Source organism: Pteropus medius, unplaced genomic scaffold (genome assembly GCF_902729225.1).
Source record: "Pteropus medius unplaced genomic scaffold, Ma_sr-lr_union100, whole genome shotgun sequence".
Lineage (NCBI taxonomy): Eukaryota > Metazoa > Chordata > Mammalia > Chiroptera > Pteropodidae > Pteropus > Pteropus medius.
Genome location: NW_024349569.1, coordinates 310,123 through 335,077, shown reverse-complemented (window position 1 = coordinate 335,077; position 24,955 = coordinate 310,123). Strand labels below are relative to the sequence as shown.

At 37.8% G+C, this 24,955-nt stretch overlaps 1 protein-coding gene across 1 annotated transcript in view; it reads right to left on the bottom strand.

Annotated features, from left to right (window-relative positions):
- Nucleotides 1–12,878, bottom strand: part of CUL5 (cullin 5) — an 82,720-nt gene extending 69,842 nt beyond the window's left edge. The window contains exon 1 of the mRNA XM_039883161.1: nucleotides 12,840–12,878. Within this exon, the coding sequence (XP_039739095.1) occupies nucleotides 12,840–12,863 (24 nt within the window). The 5' untranslated portion in view covers nucleotides 12,864–12,878. The remainder of the gene's footprint in view (nucleotides 1–12,839) is intronic.
- Between the last annotated feature and the right edge of the window lie 12,077 nt (nucleotides 12,879–24,955).

The window sequence follows — 24,955 nt, the reverse complement described above, 5'->3', positions numbered from 1 at the left end:
AGAAACTGACCCAGAAATGACATAGTTTTAGTAGACAAAGATGTTAAACCAGCTATTATAAATATACTCCACACATTCAAGAAGACAGAGGAAAGCATGAACATCGTAGAAACAGGAGTTTAAAAAATGAGTATCAGTGAGCTGTGGGACATCAAATCATTCTAACCTACATATGACTAGAGTCCCGGGGTAGGGGGGATATTTGAAGAAATAAAGGCCAAAATGTTTCCTAATTTGATGAAAACTATAAACCTACAGATTAAAGACATTAATCAATATGGTGGCAAAAATGAGTTGTAGACCCTAGAAGAGTTAGATTATTGAAATAAGAGTACTTGAATGAGTTATAAAGACAGGAGTGGTTAATTAATCAGAGTAGGATGCTTGAAATTGAGGTTATAGAAGGGTGGAATTTTTAAAAGTTTCTCATTATATTTTTACTGGTTTTGTTTAATCACTGCATTGCATGATTTTCTACTATTTCTTTCATTGCAAATATATGGCATTTGGCTAATTTTGTACATATGATATCTGTGATACAAAAGAGAATTTCCTGTGTTTACCTTTAAATATTTTACTTTACATTTCCATGGGTAGTTCAAATACCTAATATCTGTAAATAAAATTGAGTTCAGTTATTTACACCCTCTATTATTTAACTTCAGCATAATCTTCATTATAGATCACGCCATCATTTTGATCATTTTACATTATAATATCTAATTGCTAGTTGTGTGTTAGACACTATTCTAAATACTTACAAGTGTATTAATTCATTTAACCTTTGTGTTAGGTGATAATCTTTGTGTTATCCTATGTATTAGGTGATATCATCATTTTATAATGAAAAATAATACACTGTAACCTGAGATTAGGTTATTTCCTTAAGGTTACTGGTAATAAGCAGCAGAGCAGGGGTTCAAATCTAAATAATTTGGTTCTGTTAGAGCCACATTCTTAACTCCTTGAATCTTTCTTGGATGAGGAATGAAGAAACTTCTAATGTATGGGCCAGATCCAGCCCGTGGCTTAATTTCATCAGATCTGTAAATTGCAAAAAAAAAAACAAAAAAACAAAAAAACAAAAAAACAAAAAACTATGATATAAGAAATTAGTGGCAGTTATCTAGAAGCCATAAGGTGAAAGCATCATTACATAAAAAACATATTTACTCTTAAACTATTTTCCCAAAAGTTGAATTTTTCCATTGAAATAAAAAATATATTACACTTCCCTTCAAAGCCTTTAGGTTTTTCTTAGAGGAAAAAAAATTAAATTCTGACAATGCTTACATTTTAGACACACAAATTGACTTTAAGAAAAAAATTATAATACTGATAAGAGTTTATTTTGGGGTGCTTCTTCATCATTCACTTATTAATACCTGAGAGCCTACTGTACATGAAAAATTATGCCAGTCATTGGGACACATAAATGAAAGTTCTTCAAGGAATTCACATTCCAGTATAGTGTTTCTTAAATTGTGGTTCATGGACTCCTAAAAAGGTTCCAAGATTTATTCCTGAGGCTCAAAACTATAAAAATAAACTTTTTTATTAAAAAAATTAAATATTAATGCAAGTAGAGTCTGGATCATTTTTATGACCTTATGTATGACCAAGCAATAATCATAAGATGGAAAAAATTACAAATGTATTAAAATTAAGAACTTTAGTTCCTCAAAAGATACCTCTAGGAGTGAAAAAAGCAACTCACAGAGTGGAAGAAGATATATACCCAAGAAAGGCTCTTATCTAGAATATGCGAAGATTCCTAAAAACCAGTAATAAAAGAAAGACAATCCAATTTAAAAACTGGCAAAACTTTGAACCCTTCACAAAGACAATATCTAAATGGCCAAAAACTATATGAAAAGGTGCCCATCGTCGATAATCATCAGGGAAATACATATTAAAACCATAATGAAACATTACTACACACACGCAAAAAAGCTAAAATAGAAAGGAATGACAATACCACGTATTGGAGAGAATTTAGAGATTTTAGGGCTTTCATCATGCTGGTGAGAGTATTAATTGGTACAACCATTGTAGAAAACTATTTAGTATATATGAAAGCTGAACATATGTATACTACATAATCCAGCAATTACACTCCTGGGTATACCTCCAACTGAATTGCATACATATGTCTACCCAAAGACTTGTAAAAGATAGTACACAGTTATCTTTATTCTCAATAGTAAAAAACTGGAAACAACCCAATGTCCATCAACAATAGGATGGATAAATTGTGGGACAGTCATAAAAATGAAATATAGCAACAAAAATATAGATGGATCTCACAATGTTGAGCAATAAGGTCAGACACAAGAGTACATATAATCAATGTCCAAGAACAGGCAAAACACATCTACTGTTATAAGAAGTCAGAACACTGATTACCTTGGGGAGGGGGTTAAAAGCTAAGAGTTGGACGAAGCAAGAGAGAGGGGCTTTCAGGAGTATTGTTAATATTCTATCTAGATCTGGATGCTGATTATACAGGTATGTTTACAACTATACACTAATGATTTGTATATATTTCTGTATATAGGTTATAACGCAATAGTTTAAAAATTGTCATGTTAGTGTTGTTTATTTAAATCTTACTGAGTTTTTAGTGTATTTAACTGGTAAATCTATTTTTAATTGTTAAAGAATTCTGAGCTTGATATTTATAGTTTTACATTTAAACATATTAAGAATGTTAAGTTCTTTCTCCTCTTCCTTCCCATCCCTCCTTCTTGAATAATTCAGTCAAAAAGCAAGATTCCTCACTGTCAGAGAAGGAAGTTACATACATGAAAAAAGAAAATAACAATTAAATTTATTAGAATTGAATTTATTGGAATTGGAGTGATTGGAGTGAACTCATGAGTTTTGATAATACAGATACAGAAATAAGTATAGTATAGCGGTTTGTGTGTATCCTAGTTCATTCCAGAGAGGGCCTGAAAACAATGACACCCCAATTGCAGTTAGCATACCTAGCACCCAGATCTTGATTTCTTAATACCATATGCCACAAAAAAGATCCTTAGAGAAAATGCTAATTCCAAAACTGGAGTAGGGATGATCCTAAAACACATTTTTGTGCCAGAAAGTAAGAAAGTATTCACTCTAAGCAAAATAAACTATAGTAACATTATAAAACACATTAAATAATGCTTTGGATGGAGGGAAAACGGTAGTCATTGGCTACTGACATGATTATATTTAACTTCTAAAGATTATCTACAAATTCACCGAAGGAAAAATTGAAAGGGAGTCTAACAGGAAGCTAATGCAATAATCCATATGAACAATAAATGATGAAATCGTAAACTGAAGCAATGAAACAAAAAGGTGTTAATGATATGAGGTCTGTGAAGCAGACTTTATAAGAATAAAATTATGACTTGCCACTTATTGAATGTGTGACCTTGAGTAAGTTACTTAAACTCTTTGGGCTCCAGCTTCATCTACGTAAAATGGATTTAATAAGTATCTAGTTGAAAGGGCTGTTATAGGGATATATATGTACAATGTTCAGAAAAGTGGTTGACATAAACAAACATTACACAAATGTTGGCTATCATTATAATATTAGTACTACTACTGCTTCTACTTCTCCTACAATAACAGGATTTGGTGGTAATTAGATGTGGGAATGAGCGAAAGAATGCTAAAAATGACTCAACAAGAGCAGTGTTAAGGCCCTAAGCTCTCAAATGACTAGTATATAGTCCCTCCCATGACCAGTATCCCCCAGTATAATTCATAATACAAAGGATAGTGTAAATTCTAAAATATAGATTAAATGCTTGAAAGTTTTCATTTAAAAAATCAAATATAACCCCCACACATTTTTTTTCTCATTTTTTTCTATGGGGGTAGGATATCCTAAACATCGTTCTGCCTATTTGATAATACAACATAGCTCTCAAATTTCTTGCTTGAGTGAATGGCTGGTGGAATCACTGACCACAGAAGAAATGCATAGGGAGGAATACATGTGAGCTGGATGGTATCAGGGAGAGGACATGAGTGCAATTTTGGACATATTGTCAGATAAAAGCAAATGCTGAAGTTATAACTCTCTTGGCCTCTATTTCTTGTTCCCTGTGTTCTCCCTTTCTCTTTATTTTAAATAAAAGTTTATTTACTACTAAATTGCTTCTTAATGTCTCCCCCACAGAGCTGAGACCAAAAAAAAACCAGTGTCCAGTTTCTCACAATTAGGAGAGACAGGATGAAAACTGAAAGAAAAAAAAAGATGAAAGAAAAACAAGTGAACAGTTCAGCTCCCTTTCCCTGCTCCAATAGGTATAAAGAAATCGGGATCTCTTAATATAACATGTTGGTTGCCCAGACCCAAATAAAATATATTCGACTTTATCTGAAAAGTATTCCCTAATGGAAGAATCAATTCTAAAACAGATTGACAGTAATGTCCCACGATCTCTTATCTGTAGACATGGTGGTTGTTTCAAAGAAAAACAAATATGCATTAGGAAGTTAATTACAGAAAAAGTTTAACTTTTTGTAACATGTTTGGAGTGGGAGGAGGTGTTACAGGCCAGTAATGAAAGATGCTATATAGATCTTTCTGGAATATATTATCACTTAAAAAATGTGCACACCTTCCATTGACATTCAAGAGTGCTTTTCCAAGCAATGAGTTCATCTACAACAATTCCATTTTATTTAATCCCAAGAAAAAGAGTAGACATAAAATTGCTTATCCATAAATATAAAATTCGTCACCAAGTTAAAAAATAGGAATGCTTCAATAAACACATAAAAACAAACAAAAACAGAAAAGTCCACTGGCTTGCAAAATGTTTTAAAAGTAATCATTTTTAAATGACTCACTTTGCAACAAAAATACAAATACTACCTATTGGTTTGCCTGAAAATCTCCAGAAATCTATACAGGACAAAACATACCCCATCAAATAAAAGGAGCAATATCACTATAATATTTTATAATGTCAAATGTTGCATTTAAGAGAAAATAAAGAATGTAGTTATTATTGCTGTACATCTTGCTAACTCTTCATGACAAAAATGTAAGAAAAGCTAAGGTGAAAGGACAACTTAAAGGCAATACTAGAAATAATAACATCTATACAATTAACAGCAATTATTTTTATCACTTGTATTCTTTCATGCCAGTAACATTTTTACCACAACCCAATTTTTTTCAAATTTGTATTTGTTCTCTTTGAAGTTCCTTATCTATTAAGGATTATATCCAGTGATAGCATTTACTAACTCACAAAAGGAATCCAATTGTATATTTTAGGCTTCTCATATAAATTATGAGGTTAGCTACTTGAATGTGTGGGTTCCCATATTGTCTATGAGCCGCTAGTGCCCCCAGTTATGTGATTTTAAAACCACATCTGCAATTCCCATTAACCAAAAGAACCACAAACTACAGTATATATTTGAATACTGGCAATTCTCACTATATTCCAGCTATACCACCCTTCTGAAGCTGTTCCTCAAAGATGCCAAGCTCACCTCAGCAACAATGTCACCACAGAGAGGTCTTCCCAAACCAATCTAAGAAAAATGCCCTTCCCCCTTTCTTCTCTGCATATCTAGAGCCAAGGTCTTGAGCTGGTAGAAGAAATACTTTGATTTGCTATGATGAAATTTGAACTCGGACTAAACACTACTTTTTAAGACCAGAAAGATATGGAATCTGGCTGAAATGTCATTAAATGCTAGGGAAGGAAAATTCAACAAAACATAGTGAAGTGATATTTAAGGAGAAAAATAATTTTCTGTTGTAAATAAGTAAAATAGTGCCCCATCTTCTGAACACTCTTGATTATACTGTTTTCTTCACAGCCCTCATTACTGCAAAGACTACCCAGTGTGTTGTGCTTATTCCTTTGGTGTCAATATTTATACATTAGAAAATAAGCTCCAAAGACTAAGGGCCTTGTCTGTCATATTCACTACTGTATCACTGACACAATAGTATCCAGCACAGAGTAGATGCTCACATATCTGTAGAACGAACAAACCCACTACACAGATTAAATATCCTTGATATTACCTGTACGTATTCCATGTATTATGATCAGTGTTTTAACCTGAGCTGTAACTTGTTTACAGAGCCTATCAGGCAACAATTTACTCTACCTATTATAGGGAGGAAAGAGGCAGAGGACTTTCTATGACACAACTGAGTTCACCAGGATCTAGAAAAATACCTAACAAGAAACACCTGTCTTTGTCTACTTATCTCCTCCACTCTTCCCTGTGCACCAGACAAGAGGCCTTAGTGTCCTTTTGATACCCTCCTGCAGTCTAAAATTCTCCTCTTGTAAGTTTATCTTAAACTGTCACTTCCTGTTAGTAGCTTTAACATACATCACCTCCAGATTATGGTAACTATTTACTCATTTATTTTTACAAACAATGAAAAACTCTCACATTTACATTTATCCCAGTTTTACATAAGTGATTTAGTCCATTATTGCCACTCCTACCTCTACACATGGCCAACATACATACTCCTGAATTCGTTCTTTCCCTAGGCTGAGTGTCAACTGTAATCATGTCTCTAGGACAAGCCACTGGAGTGAGGGAAGGCAGCCCTAAAGATCATGGCCCTCTCAGATGCCCAGACAATTTCCATAAACTTAACGAAAATTTACAAGTAAGGTTCTAAATAAATGAGGCCCTCATTTATAATAAACATTAAAAATAATTATCCAGTAGTGTATCTTAACTATACTGAAAACATTCAAATCTTGGTATCGTGTGTGTGTGTGTGTGTGTGTGTGTGTGTGTGTGTGTATCCCTTGCCAAGTGTGTTCCTGATTTAATGCCTTTGCATCAGCTGTTCTGTTCCCTCTACCTGCAACTCTCCTCCTAAATATGGACATTGATTTTTCTCTTGCTTCATTCAGGTTTTCCCTCAAATGTGATCTCCTTAGAGGCCTTCCTATATCATATCAAAAATAACACCTATCACTCTCACCCCCATTATATTTCTTCATAACATTTACCACAACCTGACCTTATAGCACATATTTGCTTATATGTTTACTACTCTCCTCTACAAAAAAATGTAAGTTACATTTAGAGCAGGAATTTGTCTGCCTAGATCACTATTATCTAGTTGGAATAAGAAAATGCTATATATTTGTTGAATGAATTTACTTTCCACAGACTTAATGCCTCCTGTTATGGTTTCATTAGCACATACACCCTCATCATGGCCACACCACAAATGAGAATTTGAATACACACAAAATACATGAAATGATGAGTAACAGGTTTTATGTGTAAGAGCCAAGAAGAGATTGAGGGCTTAACAATATATCTGCTCACATATCTTTCAAATATACATCATTATCTATGGAACTTTATTTTAAACTCCCTTGCCTAGCACTGAAGACCTTTCACAATCTGACCCTGAATTTCCTTTGTATTTTTGTCTCCTACTATTTCCCATACTCTGAGCTACTATGCTGCAACAACTGCAAGGAGCACCATTCATACAGAATACAACAAAGCATGCTGTACTTCTTACACTGCTGCAATATTGATCTAGTCTCCACTCCTGCCAAATTTTCTGCTAATCAACACCTACAAAAACTCCACCCATTTTTCAAAATCCAGCTCCAATGCTTTCTCCATAAAACTTTTCCAATCATCCCACCAGAAATGATATTCTCAGTCTGTGAGGGACCACACAGCATGCAGTAATACTCCTGAAGTTCTTGCCTTAGAGCAAGTCGTTAGTACTTTTTCATCTCCTTTAGTATAGGTAAGTTCCCAAATAGGCTGAACATTGTTTTACATAGCTTCGTATCCTTCGTGATGCCTTGTACATAGATAGAATAAAATTATTTTAATAAATTCTACACACATTCTGAATCACTCCTTTGTATTTCCATTTTCTTTCCTCTCAAAGGGCAAAAACATTCCACTGAGAAAAGTAGTGAGCTTCCTATTTCAGTTTAAAGTGTTTATTTTCTTGTGGATTTATTTTATACCTCTACTCCCTCTCTCTCCCTCTCTCTAGATCTAGCTAGAATGGAATTAAATCATAAATTCCTCCCTTTAAGCAATCGACACTCATTTAATAAGCATCTATAATGCCTGGGTACTGCACCATACTTTTCTTTTCAACCAATTATCATTTATTTACTGAGCACCTACCGTGAGTGATCGCCGCACTAGATGGTTAAGGCATCAACAGATTAATAAAGTCCTAGCACTAATGGGCCTTACAACTCAGAAAAGGAATTAGATATGTAAACAGATCCTCTACTTAATACATAAGACATAATGTAAGTGTAGAAGAGACTGATGCAGTGCTATGGTTGTCCAGAGCAGGCAACAATTAATTCCAAATGAGAGCGCTAAGGAAAAAGGAGACATTTGGGCTAGGTCTTGATGAATAAATAAAATTTCAACAAGCAAACATTGAGGGGAGGGGACATTCCTGACAGAAGAAAAAGTAAACATAAAGAGTCTTGAAAACTGGTATGCTAGTGAAGCGACAAATAATCAGACAGGTAGAGAGAAAGAGGTAGAAAGGTGGGGAGCAGGGAGAGAGAAGATGTGAGGAGAGGGAGAGAGGAAGTGAGGGAGAGAGAGACATATATAGAGTATATATATATAAGTGTTATTGCTGAGGAAGGAGAGGGAAGAGATGTGGAAGAGAGGGAGAGGGAGAGAGAATGAATGTCAATATGAATGTTATTAGGGAGAAGACCCAGCTGGAAGGATCTCAAAGAATTTGAACCATCAAAGGTATCTGAGCAGGAAAGTGATACGGTTAGCACTGTTTTGGTCTAGAGCTCAAATCAGAGGTGAGAGATAAAAATAGTGAAATCACGGGAGTTAAGGCTGTCCCAGAAAAAAAGTACAAAAAGTACAAAGATAGAAAAGGGCTGAAGATTAAATCCTGAGAAATAATTATATTGCAGAGGAGAGGAGGGAGATCACTAAAAAACACAAATGATTTGGGAGACAGGAGACCAAGGAATGTTATAAAAACCAAAAGGAAGCAGAAGTAGTAATCAACAATATCAGAAGAGAATGAATATATCAGAGAAAAATCTCATTTGACGATCAGGAGGTTGCTAGAGCTTTTAAGACTAACAGCTTCACAATAATTTTGTGAGAGTAGAGAGAAAGCCAAGTCACAGTAAGTTAAGGAAAAAGGTGAAGAATTATAAAGGCAGAACTGGGGGCTGCTTTTCTAAGAACTGTAATAGTAAATAGAAAGAGAAAAGGGCAAAAGTTTGAAGCCAAAGTAGAGCACAGGTTAAGTTTATATGAGGAGTTACATGAACTTTTTATCCCCTTATAAGTGAGAATATAGGAGAATGAAACAAAAGTAACAGGAAACATGCTGCCAAGCATGGGGAGAGGTGGGGTTGAAGGCAGAACAAGTGGAAGGAAGCAATACAACAGGTATCTTGGAAAAGAGAACATAAGGGTACTAGAAAATTTTGTGGTATCGACCAAGGAAGTTAAGGACAAACAGCTGGATAAAATAATGTGCTAAGAATTAAATGGGATGATGCTCAGCAAAATAAGATTTAAACAGTTGCTATTTAGAAAAGGAGTACTCAGTTGAAAAGGAGTACTCAGGAGTACTGAGGGCATAGATGATAATTGCAAAAGTAAAGGAACAAGCAGAATTAAACATTAAAAGTTAAAGTAGCACTATTAAAAAGTTTTTGAAGATATATATATCTCCCAAGCAACTGATAACTATATATGTCAAAATGTACCATACAAATCTTTGTATAACCAAAAGATTTCCAAAGTCCAGCAATAGCCCACTTGCTTTAAATAGAGAATACAGTCATTATTACGATCAAATTCCAGTATAAAAAAAGTAGGTAGTTTTTATTACATTCAGTTAAGACTTAAAAGTTCCATTTCAACGTTTTGAATCTTGTTATTTTTCATAATATATTAGCTATCCTTCTGAACCCTGTCATCCACAAATTCAATAAACTTAATCCAGGTTAGTGGAAAACACCAGGACATTTTCCTTGAGCAGGACACCAAAAACCCCCCTTCAGGGTTGATGATATTATTCATCATTCTTCAGGTACAGTTTAACTGAAAATGAATCAAATTCTAACTGGATTCTCATCTAGCCCACATAACTCCATTCTGACCATAGGACATGATAACTCTGTCAACTATGCTCTGATGAAATCTAATTGCACAATATCTAAGGCATTTTTCTAATGCTAATGAAGCAGTCTATTCTGTCAAAGAAGGAAATGAGGCTGATGTGGTCACTCCCTCACCAGTCTCAGGCTCTCTATTCAAGGTAGCACCAGCCTTGAATTCAAATGATCCTATGAATTATGTTATGGGTCTACCCTGGCAGGGGCACACTACATTTCTACAAGAAGAAAAACTTCCCACTTTTTAATTAGCTACTTCTAAAGATGAATTTAAAGCACCGCCCCCCCCACCCCACACACACACACACAACCACCACCAATAAGGAGAGAAAAAAGAAAAAAAGTTTCCTGGCCAATTTAAATATGTAAACTTTTGGTAATATTTATAACGTCCACCATGTCACATTAGTTGTATATGTTTAAAATCACATACTATATAAAATAATCTTAAAAAAATTTTTTTTGCCCTTTCGACACTTCATGGAACAATTTTATTGAAAAATTTCCAGTGCATCTTTAACTTTTGTTTTCATGTTCACAAGAGCAGGGGTCCCCAACCCCTGGGCCGCAGTCTAGTACTGGTCTGTGGCCTGTTAGGAACCGGGCCACACAGGGCCGTACAGTAGGAAGTAAGCTATGGGCAAGCAAGCGAAGCTTCATCTGTATTTGCAGCTGCTCCCCAGCACTAGCATCACAGCCTCAGCTCCACCTCAGATCATCAGGCATTATCATAGGAGCCTGGGTCCCTGGTGCCAAAAAGGTTGGGGACCACTGTACTAGAGTGACTAAGTCATTTACCAGTTTTTTCAAAGCATCGTCACATTCCTTCTATTGATAAAAGTTGTTTGAATTACAGAACTTCTGAATCCTTTTTTCAACCTATATAGTAATTGCCCATTTTCTATACATTCAGGCAGTTTTTTCATTCTACGGATGTGTGCTGTAGATGTAGATTCATAATCTCTACAAGATAACCACTTACTTGTATTGACTGATAGAGCTTCAGACTTTTATCTCCTCCAAACAATCCTTTGCAAGGCTTTGAATGGAGCAGAATAAAGTAACTCCCTCTTTTCTAAGAGAGAATTTTTGGTGGGGCAAGACCTTGCTGTATATATGCAGGTAATCAAGTCAAAATTTCAGAGACTTGGGAACCCAATTATTCTTTAAACACATTTCAGTTAATAACATAAGCTCTTGCTCATGTAAACATGTGAGTGCATTAATAGGAACCTTTAGAAATTAAACAAGTTTTCTTTCTGAACTATTAGAACTCTACTGTTCATAAGAGTGGAGTAGGATGGGTTACTCAATTCTCATGAATTAGTTTTCTTAGAGAAACCGAAGGAGCAGTAATTCTAGTAAGTTATGTATATTGTGTACTAATTAAGTGCCAGTCATGGTTTTAAGCATTTTACATACATTAACTCAATCTTCGCAATGCTCTATGAAACAGGTGCTATGAATAATTCCATTTCATTGATGAGGAAACCCAGGTAGATTAATAAACTTGCCCAAAGTCATACAGTTTCCAGGTGGCCAAAATCCAGTCTGGTTCTAGGCCCTCCCCCTTTTAAAAGAAAGTATAATGCCTCTTAATAAAAAGTTTGACATTTTATAAGACAGTCCCATCTACTGGGCAATTAATATCAGTAGTACAAAGAAGACATTGAGTGAGATTCTGGTATCTTAATAAATTTTCTACTCAATTATTTTCTACTATCCATCCACAGTGTCTGAAGGCATAATGACGGGTTTGAGGGAGGAGTATTTCATCCTTTCTATTTATTATGTTCCTGAGCTACTAAGACCCCCATTTCAGTAAATACTTTTAAGGCAAAACATTCCTACTATAAACACAAGCATAGAATAAAAAGAATAGTGCCATGTCTTCCTTATTCTCCTCTAAAAGTTTTGACTGATGGTAAAGAATTTGCCCCTCTGGGTCTAGATCTTCCTTGTTATCCCAAATATATAAAACTAACTTTAATCGTTTTCTTTGATAAAGTAACTTCCTTAAATCCTGAAACGATGTAGCACTTCCTCAGTAGTCATCTGGTTATGAGCTGCAATGGGGTTAAGAAGCAGTTTCCTAAGGGAAAAAAAGGGTGAAATATAAACTCAAGAATGGGCGAATAGGAGGGAAAGTATAGCGTGCAGAAAAGGGAGGAAGGGAGCAGGGTGGAACGCAGTGTTGTCTGATTTGGAATTTCGCAGAGAATGAGAACAGAAATTGAGGAGGTGGGGGGCAGAGTCACTGATACCTATGTTAGGCAGCATTTTCTTGGATTTTTCTTTATGTATCTTAGACTCTCGCTTCAGAAGAAACTGAGACCCTAGGAGTACTAACTGCTCAACAAGCCATGGCACAGCACCACCATTCATCTCCCGCCCAAAGCCAAAGCTCGTCCCTTGAAAGCATCGCTACCCGCCATCCCTGAGCCGGGCCTTCCACACACCGGTCAACCGGCGGGAGGGACAACCAAAGCCTCTCGACCCCAAGGCCAGAGACCCGCGTTCCGGTTCTTGGTGACTGCCTCCCCAGCTTCCCTTCCAATAGACAACCTTTGAATACTCCCACAATTCGCCCCCGAACCTGAACCGGGCCTTTCCCGAAGAGCTGAACCCAGCGGTCATGGAGTAAAAGCCAAGCTGGACTGAGGGTCTTACCTTTAACAGATTAGACGTCGCCATGTTCCTTCAACTTAGATTCTCGCGAGACGGCGCGAGATTTCGTGGCGCTCTGGGGCAGGCCACAACTGAGGCCGGAGTTCCCACCGGGACTGACGGGCCCACCCGTCCGCACTGGGGGTGTGCTGGGCGCCGGGGCGGCGTGCTGACAGCGCTGACCTCGTCCCAGGCACCTGGAGCTTCCTCACTCTTTCCCCCTACATGGTCACCGGAGCTTCCCCACACGAAAGAGCTCATGCAAACGCTCAGGGAGACGGCAACGGTGAATGGTGAGACGGTAACGGGAGCCGACCTGAACTGGAAGAGGAAGCATCGGCTCCACGAGTCTCCCCACTCTTTCGGATTAGCCTTTGTGGTTGCACCGGCAGCGGCCACCGGCAACGAATTTAGCTCGGCTTAGGCCGGCCAGCTCGGGTTCCACGGCCACATCACGTGACACGGCGGGCGGGGGCGCGCTCGGGAGCGAGCGTGGGAGCCTGGAAGCCTTGGTGGAAGGCTGCACAGAGGACGAAGGCACGCCCTCTGTTGGCGGAACCTGACATCTCCTCTCAGCCCGCGCCCCAAACTCGACGTTTTGGTGGGTGTTAAGGGAGATACCCTGAATGAAATGCTTGTAACAGCTGTCTTTAATAAGAACTGGCACATAGGAGCCTCCCAATAAATATTTGTTCAATGAATACGTGAATGAATGAATGCACAAAATGTTAATATTTCCGTTCAAGAGTGTCTGGCACTGAAATAATCTATAAAAGATTGTTCAGGCAGTGGATATTAATCTGAGATTTCTTGAAGACGCATTATCCTGGAAGATCCTAAGCCATAAGCCTCCAATCTTTATACCTTCAGACCACAAACCACTGGCCAAGGAAAGAGAATACAATTTGTATGTAGAACCTACCATATACTTGATATTGTATTATGTATTATGCATGTTTGCTAATAGTATTCATTCATAATTTTTTAGAAATAAGAGCTATGGAGTAAAATAAAGCAGCAAAGGGGGGATGAAGTTTGAAATTTTAAATATGGTGATCCAAGTAGGCCTCACTGAGAAGATGACATTTGAGCAAAGACTTGAAGGAGGTAAGGAAGAAGGCCATTTCATACATGAGAGATGATCCTCTCAGGGGATGCACAGGTGGCAGGTTGCCCAGGGTGTCAGAGGAACAGTGAAAAGGTTGGTGTGTTCTGGGCAGAGAGAGTAAGGAGATCAGAATATTGAATAGGGCCTTGCAGACCACTGTAAAGATGCTTTTGTTCTGAGTGAGATGGGAAATTATTGCAGGCTTTTAAACAGTAGTAGCATGGTCACACTCCCATTTTAACTCTGATTGCTGTGTAGTGAATAGAAGTAGAAGGGTAATTCAGAAGCTTTTGTAATATGTTGCTGAATCAATACAGCAATCATGCTATCTAGGTGTCTCCATTTTACAAATGACTTAGTGCAGAGCAATCCACTATTAAACAATGAGTTAAGTGGTAAAACAAGGATTCAGAGCTCCTATGCCTGTATGTCCTTGCAGAAATTTACACATGGATGACTCTTAGAGGTCATCTTTGTCCTACAGATGAGAAAAATGAGGCTCAGAGAGGTTATCTGGCCAACTTGATCAGAGAAAAGGCCTAGTCCAGAATAAACTTTATCTAATTATAGTTCCCTTTTCCCACGAAACTGGGTTATCTTCAACCCTAGTCCAGCTCTACTGCTTATTTTAAATTGTAAGACTCTAGATTAAATTATAATCAGCTTTATGTTCTTTAAAAAAAGTTAGGTGAGAAGCTGTGATATATTAATTGAGTAAACCAATTAATGACCCTACATAAAGAATTCAATTAAGTATTTAATACTACTTAAAGAATTCAATTAAGTAGGTTTGAGTACCTACTACAGGCATACCTAGTTTTATTGCTCTTCAGTTAATCGCACTTCACGCTTGTTGCATTTTTACAAATTGAAGGTAAGACCCTCCATTGGCAAAAGGATTACGACTTGCTTTATTGCAGTGGTCTGGAATTGAACCCATGAAATCTCCAAGGTATGCCTGTATGTACAAGGCACTGGAAATACAAGAATTAATGAGACAGAGAACCCTGCCCTTTTGGAGCTTATAGTATAATAAGGGAGCCAGATATTAAGCATAGTTACACAAATCAAATATTACTTATTTGGAATTGTGATAAATACTGCAATGTGCACTTGAGGACATATAGTAGGGAGAGAGATTAATAACCTAATTGCCATCATTCTATGGTCACACTCTGAACCTTCTGGCTTCTTTCGAAAACTCAATTTCACACATCCTACTGTCTAACAAGACATTCCATTCTCCTAACTCGTTCTGGCAACACTATTGCTATAAGTCTGACTTCAATGAGTTTTCCATTATTTTGCCCGCCCCCTTCCTCGATATCTATCATTCCCTCCTGTTTTCACTTTCTTCTTCATCCAATTTAGATTCTAGCGCCTATCATTATAACACTGTTTAAATATTTAAAATGCTTAAATATTTCATTTATTTTAAAATAGAGAACACAGGCTCACCATACAAAATTCAGAAGGTGCTACAAGGAATGCAGTTAAAAGTAAGCTTCATTCTCCTTTCTGGGGTAATGTAATGTTCTATATTGTAGGCATTTAGGTTATTCAGGCATATGCATTTGTCAAAACAGCTGTGTACCCTTAAGATTTTTGCATATCATTCAACAGAAAAACAGTGAACAAATTTGAAATTTAGTTAATGATATTCATGCTAAAGAATTTAGAGGTAAGTGAAGTTATGCTTACAATTTACTTTGAAATGTATCAAAAAATGAGATGGAATGATTGCATAGAAAAGTTGACAAAGTAAAGTCAAATGTTAATTACAGAATCTAAGTGGTGGATATTCTAGATTTTTCTGGGTAAAATCTTTCAGCTTGTCTTTATGTTTGAAATTTTTATAATTAAATGTTGGGGGGAGATTTTTTTTTTAAAATAGGCTCCCTTCTGCAGTCCCCCAGGTACCCATTCTTTCTTCTCAGAGACAACAGTGGTTAAAAGTTTCTTATGAATCCCTGGGACATTCTGTGCCTATATAAACATTCATGTAGGTATTCTTTTTTACTCCCCTCACAAATGATGGCATACTACTTATACTCTTTAACATCTTTTTTCTCTCAGCTATGTGATATAAATTACTGAAAAATATGGTCGTGCTTACTTTTTTCACACTTTCTTGTAGAAATGCAAACAATTACCAGCAGGCTGTAATGTATCCCTTGCCTCCAAGATGTTTGGGATTAATACAATAGCTATAAAGTCAAAGTTTTTGATTTGTAGGAAGCAAACAAAAAGCTTTTTTACATGTAAAGATAATAAAGTTTCATCGAAAAATTACATATCGATTAGAGAATTGGTAAAAAACTAAATGGAGCACCAAGTGTTTACAAGATTTTGGAATGGAAGAGGGAAGAAGGACAGAAACAGCCTCAAGAGGTGATGAAGGATGACTGTTGGGACCTCCCAGATCTCTGTATACCACATGGAGAAAAAGAGCCTGCCTCAGAAGACTACACCACTGCCTGGCACCAGGAAGACTTATGGGAGCCCACCCCAAGCCTAACCCTAACTGGAACCAATACCTTAAGGCTATGCTCAGCCCATGAAACTACTCTATTTGGATGATCCCCCTCTCCCGTGATCCAAAACGCTCTCGCCTCCAGAAAGTGAGCCCCTGGACAAGATGGGTGGCTGGGGGAGGGGTAAGTAAGGAAGTGAAAGCCCCACTAGCAACTGAGTGAAACCAAAGAGAACCATCTTAAGATTTTCATGGCACCAGGTCAGGAGTGAAACTCCCACAGCCCAATTTATACAAATTGCATAATCACTTTCTTGTAAATGTCTTCAACAGCAGATGTTGCGAGGTTTAAGGAGTGAGAAGAAAAGAAGGTAGGAAGTAGGAAATTATTATCTATGATGTCGGGAGGGTGAAAGGACAGAGGAAATGCATTATGATTCCTAGGCAGCCCCAAGGACCCAAATGAAGGCAGTGGCCCTAAATTTTAGTTGAGACATAGTTTCCTTGGCATAGCTAAGGAAACTACAACATAGCAAGGTTAAGTAAGGTGCCCAAGTTCTCAGCTCATGAGAGGCAGAAACTGTTCGGTTCTAAAGCCACATTTAGACACATGCAGGCACTGAACAGGTACAGAATAGGCTATAACTAAGGTTGGGGTTTTGCTGAGGGAGGATGTTGCAGTGAGTTGACTATATATATAAGAGAGTATAATGATTGACCATGGGAGTAAAGCTGAATCTAGTGAGTGAAGAACAGTGAAAAGATAGGATCAAAACACTATGCCTGAGTGAGTCTAGGATTGTTAGAATCAAGATACCAGAGGGGCCGAGTTGGAAAGATAGAAGGAGGGGGCTGGAGGGTGAAACTGAGCTTAGGCTGTTAGTGGTTGCAATTGTTGGTGATGACAAGGGCTAAGCTATGACCAGTGAGAGTAATTAAGGTAAGGTGAAGAACAGCAATCCTGGAAAAGAGGTCAGGGGACTGAGAAGGCAGGCATTCCAGAAGCTTTTGATGTCCTAATCATAGCCCCTTGACATATTTCTGATTTCAGCAGCAGCTATGGTAGACGCTTCAAAACTCCCCCTGAATGTCCCATATGTAAAGGTTACCACTCTTCTTTACCTCAGGGTTTTTTTTTTCTTTTCTTTTCTTTTTTTTTGAAGGCTCAGGAGCCTGCTAGGTTCACAGGCAAGTACAGCAAAGTATGGGGAAGATAATGTTTCAGAGAACAACCCTTAACCAGTAGGGCCAGAAGCCAGTGAATAAGTGCCTCAGCCTCTGGTCCTCTGGCAAACAATTCCGTGGGGCACTCAGGATGTTTCCCAGGGGTTTCAGTGGACTCGTTTCTTTTGTTCATGGTAGCAACCTTGATGTTTTTCCTCCTTCCCTATCTTACCCTCCTTGCACCCTGGTTCCTGCTTCCCGAGTTATGTCCCCCTCCCCCAAAAAAGCTTGTATCCCAAGTCCTTGTTTCAGGGTCTACTTTCATGAGAAACCTTATTAAAACACCAGGGTATTAAAAATCTATGTGAATAATGAAATCACTAAGAATTATGACAGGAGTCATGTTGGAGAGAATAATAGTGAGTCAGGATCAAAATTAAGGATCTGGGGGTCAGTACAAGATTATGAAAAGGAAGGTTAATGGATAGTCCTTTGACACCAGACTCAAAGTCGAGTGCTTCCAGGGAAGAGGGGAAAAGGATGATTCGGAAGTAGCAGTGGGGAACAAAGAAGACCATCACATGAACTCCAGGCCCAGTGGTACATTAGCCATCTCATGAGAGATGCAGGAAAAGCAGTGACTTCAGGGGAGAATCAACTTCCACTTAGAATAAGGAAGTAAAGGAACCATTGAGAGAACTGTTTGAGGATACATAGGATTTTGCTGTCTGTCCAGAAGCTTGGAGGTTGGGGAAATGGGAGATGGAATCAGAAAGGGGTAAGTGACAAGGTATACCAGATGAGGGTGTTGGGGCTTCTTACGGAGATTGACATAAAGCTAAAGGCATAAAGAGATTGGTCCTGAAGGGTAGGTATTGGGGGCATGTTAGAACTAGGGAGGGGTGGGGGTCTTACCAGAAACACACAGACCCTCTTCTCTGCTGCTGTTGAAAGTATAGAAGCTGAGGAGGGGCCCTCTCCTACTTCATTCAAATCCACAGAGTTCTTGGGAATTCTCTTGACCCTTATTGGAGGAGGCAGGACACTCAGGGAGATACACAGGCTTATCTGAAGTCCTGAGAATTCTGGGGAACAAATTTTAATAACTAGTTTGAGGATAATCTCAAAGAAACTGATGAATAGTCACCTATTCACTTATTCACTATTATTCTTAACAATTGTTAACTGATGACTGAAGCTTATATCTCCATTATGTTCCCTAGACAAGAATGAATTAAATATTATGAGACTTATGATATTATATGTCTATTACAGAAAATAACCTCCCATATACTGAATAGGAAAAGTGTTTAAGATTTTAAAATATTGCAGAACAATACTGGGTGGCCCTAGAATGATCAATTCTTGAAAAAACAGTGATTAGGTATATGATTTCTGGAACAAACATATTTTAAACAACTTGTTGGGTTGACCAACTTGCAACCTATGAACATGCTTGGGGGCAAATTATCTTCCACCATGTCATTTAGTATTGTTGATTGACAGAACGGGGACTAGATTTAAGTCTTCTGATTTGTGATTTAATGCTATCGTGTGAAGGATGGTTTCAGGAAAAAGCATCAAAGAAAACAGACAAAAAGCTCAAGAAGTATTTCGCTTGTCCTGTTAGGCAGAACCTTCATTTCTGGGCCTGATTCTTTGTATCTCTTCTATGGTTGCCTCACCAAAGATTTAGATTCTAGTTCCTCTTCCACCCCTGTCCACAGCTGTGGATCCCCCGTGCCTTACTTTCACGTCGTACCCTAATCCTCTACACACGATGTAATGAATGGTTAAACCTGAGGTGGTTCCAGGTTTTCTGATGTTCGCTGGACCTGTTTGCATATCTTCTTGACTTGTTTGTTGCAAGGCAATTTCACTCTTTCTCTCTTACACGTCCAGTAAGTAGATTCATCAGCAGCTAGAAACTTCATGAACGGGAAGGCAGAGGTTTAACTCCAGATTCCTTCACCTTGCATTTTGGTACCCTCTAGCGACCACTGCCAGGAATGCAGCCGTTAGGATCCGGTCTCACTAGCTTCCCCCAGTGGGTGTATCAGCTAACTCCCGACGCCGGAGCTGCCATTAGAGATCACATTGACTTTTGGGCTGCGGGAGGATTTCAAAGACCTGGAAAGAAATAAACACACACACACACACACACACACACACACTCGTAATACTTGTTTTATTATCTATAATTACACAAATAATTACTCACTTTCCCACTACCAGAAAAAACAAACAACTTTATCTTGCCTAATTAATTAAGTAGAAGAAACAAAAAATAGCAGCTGTTGGCCAATTTTTATTCATGCTATCACTTGGAGACTTCATCTAATTAAAATTTTATCTTAAATTCTATAATACTTTTTATTCAAGCTACTATCATTGAAAAGCTTTATCTAATTTATTTTAAAATTCTTAGTTTAGACAGTTTACAAAATTAGTATGGACTATGAAAATAATATTTTAGTAATAGAATTTAAAGTATTGCTTTCTACATGAAACTCAATTTCTTAATTGATTAAATCTAAAGTAAATTGTCAGAATATTTTTGCTATACCAAAGCAATTTTGTAGTTGCAGCACAAAAGTTGTGTCCTGCTGTATTTTTGCTTAGTAAATTACTATTTATAAAATTAAACTATCCTCAGGCTTCACAAATCTAGGCAATGAGGCACATAAAATTAATACCTAAATTTCGTTACTTCTTCTGAAGAGGGATTTTCCACTCAAATGGCTAACCCTGTAATCAACTCTTTGTTCTGCTTCTGTAGACATGCTTGCTGCATAGGCCAAAGAGCAGAGTGATCTCGAAATCAACTAAAGACTCACCCTCCCCTTTGATCATTCTGTCTAGATAACAGATGTATTGCCTTTGCTTGTTAAGCCCTATAAAAGTAAGGTTACCCATGAGCTTGGGGCCCAGATCTTCAGAGAGCTAGCACTTCTGGGACTGCTGGCGTAATAAACCTGAGTTCTCCAACTCTCCAAGTGGTGCTTGGCTTCTTGCTGGTCTTGCTTCTGCAACACTTCTACCAGCCTCTACCTCAACCCTTTTACTTTTTTTGTTTTGTTTTGTTTCCAGAGCATGCCTTAAAATACTCAGGACCAATTCTCTGTGTTCTTCTGTTCCATTTATCTCTATCATTTAGTCTGCTATCTACAATGTATTGATAATTTCGGAGAACTATAATTAGCAACACTAATCATGAGCCAGTAAAGAAAGTAAGAGAGAAAACAGGGCTTAAAATATTTACGTTATGGTAGTAAAGCTATCCTGAATGTGTCTTGAAAGGGAGACCAAGTGTCACTTTTTCTCTTTTCTCTCTGAATAGAACTTGCGACTTAGTTATCAATGGGGTGGCTAGAGAACCACAGATGCCCTTTAACTCCTGCCTCTTAGAATAGATGACAGCCTGGAATCTATCCAGTAGACACACAAGAATCGGCTTAAACTAACAGGGATATCCTGTTATATTTATCTTTGATATGATTTCCCCAAATTAATTTGTATACTCACGAAAATTCAGGTAAAATACTTACCTGATTTTATTTTACAGAAACTTGACAAGCCAATTAAAAATGTATTTAGGAGATAAAATGTGGAGGAATATAAAAAAATAATTTAAAAAAGCACAATGAAATTCCCATATGCCACTGTATTAGATTTCTCTTGCTGCTATAAAAACTTACCATAGATTTAGTGGCTTAAAACAATACAGATCTTTACGTTTTGGAGGTAAGAAATCTAAAATCAAGGTGTTAGCAGCGCCTCATTTCTTCTGAAGGTTTTGGGAAAAAATCTGTTCCTTGCCTTTTCCATTTTCTAGTGGCTGCCTTTATTCCTTGGTTTGTTGTTCCTTCTTCCACCTTCCAAGCCAGCAGTATGGCATCTTCTTTCTTTGATTCTGCTTCCCTCTGATTCCACTGTTACATGGTTTTCTCCTTTTTTTTTTTTGACATTGGCCCTCTTGCCTTACGGTTTACAGTTTACAATATTAGAATGGACTGTGAAAATAATATTTTAATACTAGAATTTAGAGTATTGCTTTCTACATGAAATTCAATTTCTTAATTGATTAAATCTAAAGTAAATTGTCAGAATATTTTCGTTGTACGAAAGCAATCTTATAAGGACTCTCGTGATTATATGGGGCTCACCTGGATAATCCAGGATAATCTTCCCATCTCAAGATCCTTAATTTAATCACACCAACAAAATCCTTTTTGCCATGTAAGGTAATGTAATCACAGGTTCTAGAGATTAGGTCAGGGACATCTTTGTGGGGTGGGGCATTCTTTTGTCTTCTATCCATACAAACAGCTCGTAGTCACTCTTGTCCCATGTATACGCTAACTTGCTTCTAACCCATTAGTTTGAAGCAAATCCCAGAAAGCTTATCATTTCATCTATAAACGTTTTAGTGTGTATCTCCAAAAGGCAAGAGCTCATTAAAAAAAAAAAACCACACAACTGTAAACCATTATCACACCTAAAAAATTGACATGTCTTAAATTATCATTGTTTAGTATTCCATTTTCCCTGATTGTCACACAATTCTTTTATACAGTTGAATCAGGATCATATTATCAACACAACACATATGCTTGATGTATCCCTTAAGTTTCTTTCACTTATAAGCTTCTCTGGTGGGCACTGAGATACCCTACAGTGATTCTCCTTGTATGAAAAACTTACTGTTCCAACTCTGCTGTCTGCAGGCGACATTCAGCTGTCAGTTTCCTCAGGGACTGTCTCAGCTGCAGAAAGCCACCTCACCCAAGGCCATTTATTTTTATTCTATTTATTAATAGAACTCTGGTCTTATTAATAAAAGGGAATAAAGACCTGGCCGTCTCAGCCAAACTCTGTTTCAGAGTCAGCTTTCTGGAAAATCTATCCTGTGACAGTTGTAACCAGGAGGGTTTTAATAAAAGAGCATTATAAAATGAAAATCTGGAATCATTTTCTACTAGCATGATAAAGACACATCACAGGTTGTCAAACTTTCTCCAGTGGTGAATTGTTTGATATACGGTGGAAAGGGATGCATTAGCTGGTGAGATATACAAGGCATTTGAGGAATATAAGCTAAATATATGGGAGTAACTCCAGTAACTCTAAGGACAATGATATTGGGTGGTTATCTAAGCACAAGAAACAGATAAGGAAAAGCTGAGAGCATTAATTGCTACTTGAAAACTAAATGTGAAATTCAGAAATTCCCCTTGAGAACCTATGAAGAGGCTTTCACCTCCTAAAGCAGGAGGACAGAGAAAGCCAAGGACCAGGCCCAAGACTTAATCATTGGAGTAGCCAAGCTCCAAAGAGAGTTAAACTTTCTACAAGGCAGATCTTCTATGCCAAAGAATGAGAACCTGACACATTGAGTGAGGACATCTAGAAGATCTTGAATCACTAGATTTCCCTGAATCCCCTAAGCCTGGGAAACCCCATACCTAGTAGTTGACACAACAGCATACTGGGTCATCAGCCTGTGGAGTAAAAGCTAACACAGTGGGGAAGGGCAAGTGTTAGGCTCTGAAAGTGCACATCTGCCCTGGCCAGGAGAATAAATATTATATCCTGAGGGAGGTGGTAGAAATGAGGGCTATTCTTAAAAATGTTAGAATTCAGGGGTCATAATGCTCATTAGATCTCCATTTAATTAACCAGTCTTTCCCCTGAAAACTCCAGACACATTTTGAAGAATGACAGTAGATTACCAAACTCAACCAATTGCAGCACCAATATTAACAAATTTAGCATTGTCCCAGATGCTCTGTCTTTTCTAGAGTAGATTAACATGGTCCTAGGTACATGGCATATGACTTTTGACTTTGTGAATATGTTCTTTTCTATTTACATCAGAAAAGAGGATCAGAGACAGTTTTCACACGGTATGGGAAAAAAAATTTACAGTTTTGCCTAGGCCTGTGTTAACTCTCCTGTCCTTTGTCATATTAAAGTCCAAAGAGATCTGGTTTATCTTAACATCCTGCATAACATCATTTGATTAATTGATAAATGATTGGCCCTTATGCTGGAAGTGTTTAAAAGATACATATAATTTAGAGGTGGGAAAGAAATCCTATGAAGATTCAGGAATCTGTCATAAGAGTAGAATTTTCTTAAGGGTTAAGTGATCAGTTACATGCTGAGATATTCCAACTAAAGAACAAATTGTTGCATCTTCCTCCTCTGACCGTGAAGAAGGAAGAGCAAATCCTGGTAGGCCTCTTGGGTTCTGAAGACAATATAGTCCACACCAGATAATACTGCTCTGACCAAAAAAAAGGAAGGAGCCCAGATTGTGGTGCAAGTGGCTACTTGGACCAAAAATCAATAGGCCCTATACTGTTAGACATATCACTGGTGGGAAAGATACATGACAGGGTTTATGGCAAGACCCAATGGGAGAATTGCAAGCAGCCCCTAGGGTTCCAAATCAAAGTCATTCCATCTATAGCAGAGAATTAGGTGTGTTTTTTTTGTTTTTTTGTTTTGTTTTGTTTTTTGTTTTTTGTTTTTTTTTTTTTAAAACAACCTCTGGCATGATACTGGGCACTGGTAGAGGTGAAAAGCTCGACTATAAAACACCAAGTGATCATGTGGCCACAACTGTCCTTCATGATTTAGTTTCCATCAGAAATGCTGAGCACAGCAACACTCTTTTATAAGATAGAAGTGGTATATCCAGGATTGAGCACAAGCCAGACCAGAAGCAAAAGCAAGCAGTAGAGGCGGGAAGCTTGTAACCCTATGTCATCCAACACTATTGTACCAGCATCTTTTCCTCGGCTCACACCTATGGCCTTATGACTAGCTGATGAAGAAGAAAAAAAACACCAGGCTGAATGCAAGATGATTTGCTCAGTATGAGCGTGCAGGCCAAAAGTGGGTAGCAGCAGCACCAAAGCCCTGAAAGGCGGTGGTTGGGGAAAATTCCCCCACAGGCAGCACTTTGGATGGTGTACTGTGACACAGATTCTTTCCTTGACCAAACATTAGCCAGGTGTCTCTGAGCCTGAGGAGGCCCCATGCCTAGGCATGTACTAGAGCCTATTTTGAGCAGAAACCTGCTAAGTCGATTGAGTCAAAATCTCCAACTTTTGATACTGATAAATTCCTCATTCCTTGTCATCCTCCAGGTGATATCTGGTCATGCTGGCCTGCCTTCACCAAGAATCTCGTTAGGTTGTTTAGCCAGAATCCCGTGATATTTTCTCTTAGCAATTTTCTATCATCTGATCCCCACCCTGCTCCATGACTATAAGTACTCACTTTTCCTCATTCAATTTGGAATTAAAGTTCTACAGTTCTTTTTCTCGACTACAGTGGTTCCTGAGTAGAATCTGCTTTGTACTG